Source organism: Anneissia japonica, unplaced genomic scaffold, assembly GCF_011630105.1.
Source record: "Anneissia japonica isolate Jap-2015-1 unplaced genomic scaffold, ASM1163010v1 scaffold1829_len478734_cov173, whole genome shotgun sequence".
In the NCBI taxonomy this organism is placed as follows: domain Eukaryota; kingdom Metazoa; phylum Echinodermata; class Crinoidea; order Comatulida; family Comatulidae; genus Anneissia; species Anneissia japonica.
Genome location: NW_022717183.1, coordinates 208,296 through 218,096, shown reverse-complemented (window position 1 = coordinate 218,096; position 9,801 = coordinate 208,296). Strand labels below are relative to the sequence as shown.

The 9,801-nt window shown below is 36.1% G+C and overlaps 1 protein-coding gene across 2 annotated transcripts; it reads left to right on the top strand.

Annotated features, from left to right (window-relative positions):
- Nucleotides 1-9,795, top strand: LOC117110141. Of its 2 annotated transcripts, none has more exons than XM_033252750.1 (4): nucleotides 1-269; nucleotides 3,852-3,902; nucleotides 4,551-4,715; nucleotides 5,731-9,795. In XM_033252750.1, exons 1-4 carry the CDS (start codon nucleotides 44-46, stop codon nucleotides 7,032-7,034), a joined length of 1,746 nt encoding a protein of 581 aa, XP_033108641.1. In that variant the 5' UTR covers nucleotides 1-43; the 3' UTR covers nucleotides 7,035-9,795. The 2 variants fall into 2 exon arrangements, with proteins under 2 accessions (XP_033108641.1, XP_033108640.1); XM_033252749.1 differs by having other exon boundaries at nucleotides 3,849-3,902.
- The last annotated feature ends 6 nt before the right edge of the window (nucleotides 9,796-9,801 follow it).

Here is a 9,801-nt window from a genome sequence, read left to right as displayed (position 1 = left end):
CACACTGACACACATAGAGGAGCGCCCGTAAACAAACAAGAAGATGATAATGCGTGCTCCCATAAACAAGGTGTTTACAACTGGAAAGATGCATGTTAGCAAGAAGTATGCAGGTAGATGGGGTGGTATTAGAATACGGCGACCTAAAACGATGATGAAAAGACTATCAGCTCTGGCCCTGGTTGCATTCTTCATTACTCTCTATTTGATATTCCAAACAGGGAGGTTGCAAGGAAAGGGCGGCGGCAGGGGGATTCACCGTTTAAATTGTGAGTACAGTATGATAGCCACCTAAAACACTGATGATGTGCCTATAATAGGGCCTCTAGCTAGGCCTAGCCAAGGATAGGTTTGTTTAACTTTTAGTGAAAATAGGCCTAGTGCCTAGTCTAAGTTAGTACCGAGGCTTAAAACTAAAAAAACCTATTTTGTATCCTAGAAGCTAACTTTGGTCACAGTCAGTGCCATTGCTGGAATTCTCTGATACTACAATTACACATTTTACAGTTGAAAGCCTAGGCTAGGCCTAGTTGAGTTAATCCTTTATCAATCCTTTTGTATTTTTTTGGTCCGGGCCAAAAAATGTCCAGCGGACAGATTTTGGCCACCAAAATCGGTCCGCCGAACTACTAAAATCGGACTTCCAGATTGATTTTAGCCGCTAAAACCGGTCCCGCTTGGATAAAATTGGTCCACGTTGGCCTGGCCACTTCATTTGTAACTCGTCTGCTGCTCGTAGGGTATGATTGATTCTCCCGTGGAGTGGAGGAAAGTATGCTTCTCCCACACTTGAGAGTCTTTTGCAGTGACAGAATGTTTTGTTAAGCTTTTGAGGAAGTGTTTTAATTTTTATCAAACCACCAGATACTGGTAATGCATTTTCTAGGCCTAGGCGATACACACAGCGTGCATCATTTTCGGCGACCGTGGTTAGGGCTACGTTTGGGCCTAAAATGAAACACAAGACAGATTTATTAGTTTTAAATATTCCGTATTATTGTGTAAGGTATTGGGTCATACAATAGATGTTCTAATGCATGAAATAAAGGAGTAAGCATTCTCAGAATTGAATACATGTACAGTACTTCCTCGCAGAACACACACAACCAAAACAAAACAAGGTAAAAAATGAACTACAGTGGACCAACACGAAGACCACATCGTTTAACTTCTTTTCATACTTTTACACCAATGAGTTTACTGGACGCGAAGCTTTACTTAATTTTCACCGGCGATTTCACCTATGATTTCACATACAATAACGAATGAAAATATATTAGGTTATATAATAAGGGATAAGATATTTATCTATCATTTGATTAAAAAAAAAATATGAACAACATTATAAAAATACAAGTTATAACTATTTAATAGATGCCGGACCCATTTTGGCTTTTGGCAGGTAATTTTATGGCTAAAATCGGTCTGTCAGTCCGATTTTGGCCCCGGACCAAATTTTTCCTGACAGGCCTATTGAATTATTGTATGATTGGATGGTTGATTTGCAAGATGCCGGGGGTGTGATTGGTTTGGCGACCACTTCAGTAGAGTCGGTCCATGATCAGGATGGCTGAATACGATCAGGATAATCTGGAAAAATGTAACAATTCCCGGAATAACTTGCACTACAGTAGGTAAAATAGAATAGAAGTAGTTTTGTTTACTGCTACTAAATTGTGGAATTAACACAGTAACCTCCAGAGGAATCTGATGCATGCTCTAAATACTAAATAGTTGATACTTTCAACTTTTGGAAATTCTATTGCAAAGATTGTATGAATGTGACTTCCAAAAATTGACAAGGCCATTTTATTCTATGTTTCGCTAAATTATTAAAGCATCATCAAGAATAATACAAAACAAAGAGACAAAGACAATGCCTAAAGTTACCACAATCCTAATTAATATGTATTATTTAAATGAGGAAATTATCCAATCAGAACAAAGTAGGTAGACCTATTATCACTGATGAAAAATTATATTGAGAATGAAAAATTCTGAGATAAGAGTAGCAAATGTACTGTAGATAATCTCAGTGGACACCCTTAAAGTATTAATAATGCATCTACGCTTTAATAATACTAAACAAACACTTTGGATACCACCAATGCTTCAGCACTGCCAGTGTCAATCAAAGACAGAATACATAAAAGAATTACATAAAATAAAAAAATGATAAGTTGAAATCACCATCTGTTAATTTAAAAATCCAAAATTTGCAAGATGTGTTATAATCAATTAATGTTATTTACAGTATCAGACAATTGTCTATTGTGACATGTTTATCTAAAAAAATTGGACCTAATAATGCTAAAAACGCAGAAGTTTATGGGATAATAAAATGGCCACAATAAAAACCTATTGTCAGTGTCTTGCTTTATGGGCGTAAGCAGCTGAAATTTATTAGGTGTAATTGTAAATTAATTGTATTTTAACTAAGCCAACTTTATAGTACAGGAAGTAGCTATACCCATAGCACAGTGATAGTCCGAGTCAAAAGCGTAAGCTGTTCAGTCAGTTAAAGCGTATGGCAGCGTAATTATAATTATAAATGCTCTAAATTGTTAATTTTCAATTGTTCACGATAATGCTTAAATAATCTTCTCTAACCGTTAATACAAATGCCAATGGTAAAGATTATTTATAGGAATTGGTCTTCTGGAATGGATTGATGGGAATGGTTTTCCGCAATTGTCTTCCGGATCATGTAGTATCTGCTGACCGTAGTAGTGTGAATGTATTTAAATTCAGGATCCGGAGGAAACATTTTAAAAAATATTTTGTATAACTGATTTTTCTAAAACACAAAAATCATTTCTGACAACAAATTCAGGAACAGTTAATGAGATTTTTTTTTTTGAATATTTAAAAGCTGAGGGAAAAAGGTTTTAAGTATTCAAAATTCTGTACCTCATTAACCGTCTCAATTAAAGATCACATCTGGACCTAGGGTTTCGTGGTCCTTAGCAGCTTTGATCTTTGAATATTATAGAAAAAAAGTATTTTTATAAAAATAAAAGGTAGACATTCATTTGGGCTGCATAGAAAGATGTCCTTTAATTAGAGGTGGTCTTTAATTGGAGGGGTCTTTATTAGAGGGATACTTTTTACACATTACATACTTTATCAATTGAATATGTAATGTTTTATACACAGATCCATTGTTCTGCTAACCAAACAATAGTGCACTTCATAGTAATTGATTTGGAATGGGATAATTTCAGTAATTGTCAGGTGTTGGAAGCTTGAATAGTAAACACTACATTAGTGGACATACAAAGTTTTGTAGTTATTTACATCTGGTAGTCAGTGTATGTCTGGTGTGTTTTCGAATTGGTATAATATAAGTACTGTATGTGTGCCAAGTGATGGTAATGCTTGCTCTGGGTGGAAATGCATTCGACTTTATGAAAGTCAATTCTCTGAATTTATGATTATTCTCAATAGTGAATTATTGATTGGGACAACAATGATGGTCGTTTGGTGTCGTTGATTTTCAATGTACTGCAAGTGCTACCTCTTCATTATTTATATCACCTGCGAAATTACATCTAATATTTTTGTTCTTTTCTATTTATAGGCAATTTTAAAGTGCACTCAAGGGGAGTGTTTGTGAGGGGGTGTCCCCCTTCCAAGTGAGATTTTTTTAAAAAATAGGACCTGGATGACTGGAAATGTACTCTCAGACTGGCAGACATGTGTTGGCTTGGCGTAGGCCTTAATATTTTTTTGGTCCGACTTGCCGGATTGCTTGACTATCTTCTTTTTTTTTTTTCTGGGGCGTTTATTAATGAGCAGTTATTCAACTAAAATTCAGTGAGTTTTTTATATTATTTTTTTCTTTTCAGTAGCAGGTATCTTCCAACAACCAACAAGAAACCCCTTTGATATGAAGTTTAAAGGTAAAAATCTGTTGTATATGTGTTATTTCTAAATAATGTTGAAGAAAACAATACAGATTACATAAATTTATAATTTAAGAGTTTATTTAATTGTCATAGTATTGTTATCATCTACAGTAATTTTCGTCACTATAATTAATGTCATTATTATATTTAATTATAATTTTTTACCATATTTATACAAAACCAGAACAAACAATTGATTTAATCATTGTAATTATAGAATTATTTCTGTTATTTTATCATCATAATTATTTAATTGTCATTAATATTATCATAATCATCATCATTATAATTATCATTACCATCACTATTATAGTGATCATCATTTGCATCATTTTAATCACTATATTATCATTTTACTTCCCATTTATAATATCTCTATTATCTTTTTCTTCATCATCATCATAATCATCATTTCCATTGATATTATCACTATTACCATTATCCTCATCCTATCATCATTGTTGTCAATGACATCATTACAGCATTACTCTATTGTCATCACTACCATCATCATATTCAAAATTGTCATCATCATAATCAATATTATCATTGATCTTCATCAATATGAACGTCATAATCAAGCCCTCCTTGACCTGGTAATTTATCGATTTCAACGATATCTATTGCTCTGTATTTTGTTAGGAAAAGAACGTATGCCGCCAACAATTGAGAATTTGGACAGAGCGCCTGTAAGCCACACGGCAGACTTTCTCCTGGATTACTTCCTGACAATGAACGTGGACGGCACTCAGATCACCTGGCTCAGGAACACCAACACAAGAGGGTTGTTGCAACAAGCATTAGATGGTAATATACAGCATTGTAAAGATGAGAAGCAGGAGATGTTGGTGATAATATTTGATGGTATATGATGGTTGTGGTTGTGATGATGACAATGATGATAATGATGACGAATGATGATGGTGGCGCCAGTGGGGGCCTCTGTGAGGAAGAGCTTTCTCCTACCCCCTTCCCCGACGGAGGATAAGCATTTGAAACCCTAAATTGATAAGATTTTTAGGGGGCTTCGGCCCCTTGACCACTTTCAAAATATTTTGAGCGACACCTAACCACGCCCACTTTGCTTTCCTCGGACCCCCTGTCATGCAAATCCTGGTGCTACCAGTGGACGTTTTGTGGTGATGTTGTGATGGATACCATAATGGTAGTGTGCTGTTGGTGATGATGGTCATTCATATTCATGGTGATAATGATGGGGAGGAGGAAGAAGTGATGTTGTCGGTGGTGATGATAAAGATGATGGAGGTCATGTAATGGTGTAATGAATATTAATGTCATGGTGGTGATGGTAATGACAGCACGAGTGATGATGGTAAGATAATCATGTTTTTTTTTCTCAAAATTCAAAAGTGTATTGTTTACTAACTATTTATTGTACAGATTAGCCCATATTAATCTATCATGTGTCTGTCTGTATGCATACTCATTTATAATTTTAAGCCCTATCTCAAGAAATGGACAGATTTGGTAATGAATACAAATATATAATACGTAAGATAATTTTAACCTTGATTAATCTGCATCATTTTTATCACATTAATATTTAATCATGCTGCATTGCACAAGGTTCCTTTAGTACAACAGTACCAGGTTCCAATTTACACTCCTTGGTAGAGAGAGACGATGTAGCTAAATCACCCAAAAACACAAACTAAATGTACACTTCAAAACCCTGAACCACAACCACTTTGCCAACCGATTAAAAGAACATTTAGAATTACTTTCCTTGACATTACTGTATTAGATTCTAAGTAAATGATACTTGATTGTTACCTTGAACACATTTTTACTTTGTTTTCAGATTATAAATTAATGATGGTTGAGGTTGATGTCGTTGCAGAAAATGACAAGAGCACTCAGAATCTGACAGCTGTAGTCGCACCATCTGATACCAACGTCGAATATAATTTAAAACTGGAATCTTTTTTAACATACATTTCAACTTATTCAAATAAAGGTGTAAAGCTGAACTTTGACTGTTTAGATGCAATTAAAATGGCTTTAAAAAGTCTGAAGGCATTAGAGTTTGATTTGCATGCACCCATCTGGTTGGCTGTTGATGTTCTGCATGGTCCCAACGCTGACATAGACAAGGAACCTGTTGATCTCCAAAAGGCAGTTGACTTGGTGAAAGAGTACTACCCTCCAATTACACTCTCATTAGGTTGGCAGACAGATTGGAGTCCAGAACCAGTTGAAACTGGTTATAGCTGGTATCATGTCATCAGTATGGCAAAATTTTGTGTCAAATTTCAACAGCGTGCTTCATTCTCTATACGTGCTGTCTATGCTGCAGAATCAGTACGCCAGATTAAATGGTTACTTAGCCTCTCAAGCCGATTTTCGGCAGTTTTATGGCTGGCAGAGCATGACGTTGTATCCGTATCGGCAATGGTGTATTTTCGCAAGCAAACCGATAAAAAAAAGATATTTTATATCCTACCAACAAATTTCCTTGATGAACTAAAATTAACTGAAACTGTAGCCCAAGAAGACGGGGATAGTAAATTTGATAGAACGCTGTGGAAGCCGGCTTTACTTGATGAACAGTCGTTAGCATTTTTAGGAAAAGAGCAGGCGGTTTTGGAAGGTGATAATAGTTGGCTTGTTTCAAAAGACCCACATCAGCCCGGTAGCTCAGGTAGAACAAATATAGAAGTTCATGGCAATGTGCAATTTGTAGAATCGCCAAAGAAATCAGATAGTATTGCAAAGTTTTCATTATTTATTCGCTGCTCCGGCGTAAATCCGCCGGAACCCAAAGACGTGCATGGAGTTAAGCTTGTCATTCTAAAAGACGGAACAGTCACGCTTAGTTCGCAAAATTTAGTTAAAGCGGGGATGTATAAAACACAGACCTCTGCTAAGCTGCCAGAAAGCAGTTGCTTCGCATTTAAAGTCATTGATTCGGGTGAGGCGCAACCAATCCTTTGCACCATCTCAATAATAAATTGCAAAAACAGAGAGGAAGTCTCGTCTGATAAGTCTGAAGTATCGCTGCATTTAATAGCGCCGTATGATGATTCTCGACAGATGTTCTTTATAGCGGTGACAGGTGGAAGCACTGCAGAGGCAATTGTTGTAGAAAACCTAATCATATCATGAATTAATCAATAAGCTATGCAGTGACAGTGTGGCCTAGGTGCAACCCTACAGTGACTCCCAATGATTTGACATAATAATTATATTTGAGAAAAGGGTCAGCATTTCATTACGATTGTATGATAGGTAGACCTGGAATAAGGCATATGAGCTCCTCGGAATCAACGGCCAACCTTTGCTTAGTTTAAGGAGTAGGATTACTTAGGTTAAGTAATTATTACTTTCTTGGTCCATTTTTGTTTTACGTTTATGTTAAGCGCATAGAGGTCTCCACAATATGCATACTATCAGTCGACCATTATTATAATTATTAGAGAATTTATCCTTTATTGTGTCTTTGCCGCTTACAAATACAGTAGTTAGTCATGTACTTTCTTTATGCTTCCTGTTAAAATACCCATATATATATATATAGTGTATATTCATTAGTACTTTTTCCCATGATATACTACGAGGTCATCGTATCCAAATAACGATATTTAATTTATTTGATTGCTATTCCCTAATATTGTGATCTAAAAGCACAGATTGGGCCGTCCTCAGCCATAAAATCCTACCAGGGATTTTTATTTTGGAACCCTGACTGATGCTCTAGTCGGCCCCTTGGTTCGAGCCTCTCGTCAGATATGTCAGACCCATGTAGGAAAATGTCTGAAGCCACCACTGGTTCATACCAAATACTCTATTTACTGTATATATCTGGTTATTATGATCGTATCATTTTTTACTTTGAATGCCAGAAACACTCCCATTGTTTCCATATTGCCTATAACATAAATTACATCATATAACACAAAATAGTACAACATTTACAAAATAATACGATTATGATTTATAAGTGATTGAATTCAGTTATTCAGTGTACAGGGTACATTCAACAGAATTTGGTAGGAAATCGGTTGTAATCGAGTTACATTTCTTTTTTTTTGTAGTGTAGAAAGGGTTAATTCTCCTGAGAATCATATGATAATAGCTTGTCAATGTCATACTCTAGTTGAAAAGATGACCCATGTGTTTCCATCACAGATGATTACTTTACATGTTCGCTGCCAGGGGCGCTATTTCACGTTCCGACAGGGTTTAGTGAGGGCGCCAAGGACACGAGTTCAGTCCACACCTGTCCATCATACCGCTGTTGTATTGCACGTAAACTTCGCCGGCAGTAGTCACCACAACAAGAAATCTTGCCCTGGAAGTTCAGCGAACAACCTGGAAGTAATCTAAAAATTACTATTCGTGTTTCATTACTGTTGATGGGAATAATTTTCATTATAGTGGCTTCCTTTACACCTTGGCATCTAGGTAGGAACTAGGAAGAAATCTTGGCCGCAGTGGTGCCGCCCAGGATATGCCAGACGGGGGGTGGGGGAGCGATTTCCCCCAACCAAAAAAGTGGTCGTGATCGGGTGTCACTCGAAATTTTTTGAAAGTGTTCCATGGGGAAGAAACATATGACAATTCAGGGGTTTTAAAGGCTTTTTAAATCGATTTTGGGTATAATATTTTGGTATATAATATGTAGAAAATACATATGCATTTTTTTTCTCCCCGACGAATTATGGTTTACTCCCCGACGGGCGGTGGGCAGCTCTCCCCGACAGGAGCCCGTTATATACACTTTAATTAATGGGGAATCTCTACTCAGGTTGATCTCATGCTCAAGAAGAAATAATAGAATTTTAATATCAGTACTATTCTTGCAAGACACTTTTAAAAGAATTATGGATTTTTGTTTGTATACATAAATAGAACAAAATGAAATTATTTGAACAAGGTTATGCCATTACAAGTAAATATGTGCATACTAGTATTACATTTATTTGTCACATAAAATCTGGTAGTAGGCAAAAAACTTTAGTATAGAAGATTAATTATTATTGAAATTATGTAATATGATATGCTTCCAATGATTAATGTCTTCCATAACCACTTAAGCCAGGTATACACTGTCAGGTTTGTAAGACTATACTGAGGTTTGATCAGACTTTTGGTGAAGTTTGTCATCAGGCAATTCGTAGTTTAAACTACAAATTCAATCAATATGAACAAACATGCAACATAGGTTTATACTACGAGGTCATCGTAAAAATAATGTTTCATATCCAAATAACGATATTTAATTTATTTGATTGCTATTCCCTAATATTGTGGTCTAAAAGCACAGATTGGGCCATCCTCAGCCATGAAACCCTATCAGGGATTTTTATTTTGGAACCCTGACTGATGCTCTAGTCGGCCCCTTGGTTCGAACCTGACCCAGATATGTCAGACCCATGTAGGAAAATGTCTGAAGCCACCACTGGTTCATATCAGGTTTGATCAGACTTTTGGTGAAGTTTGTCATCAGGCAATTCGTAGTTTAAACTACGAATTCAATCAATATGAACAAACATGCAACATAGGTTTATTTTGATTGACCTTGGATATAGGCATGTTCAGTTCAAAATATAAATTGTGTTTTTGTTTGATTTCCAACATCATGGAAAGACACAATTTGTTTGTTCAGACAGTAGAACTCCTATTTTAATAGGGTAGACTTTGGGACCAAAATGTTGTCCCCTTAATAGAGGTATCTCCTGGACATAGTGTTGAAACATAATATAGTGTTACTCATTTCATGGCTAAAATGTGTCCCTTTAAAAAGGGGCTTCCCTTTAATAGGTGTCTCCCCTTAATAATAGGGGTTTCCCTTTAAAACTGGTGTCCGAATGCAGGGGTTTGACAATATGTCTAAAACATTACGATCAGTGTCCTTACACGTTGCGCAATC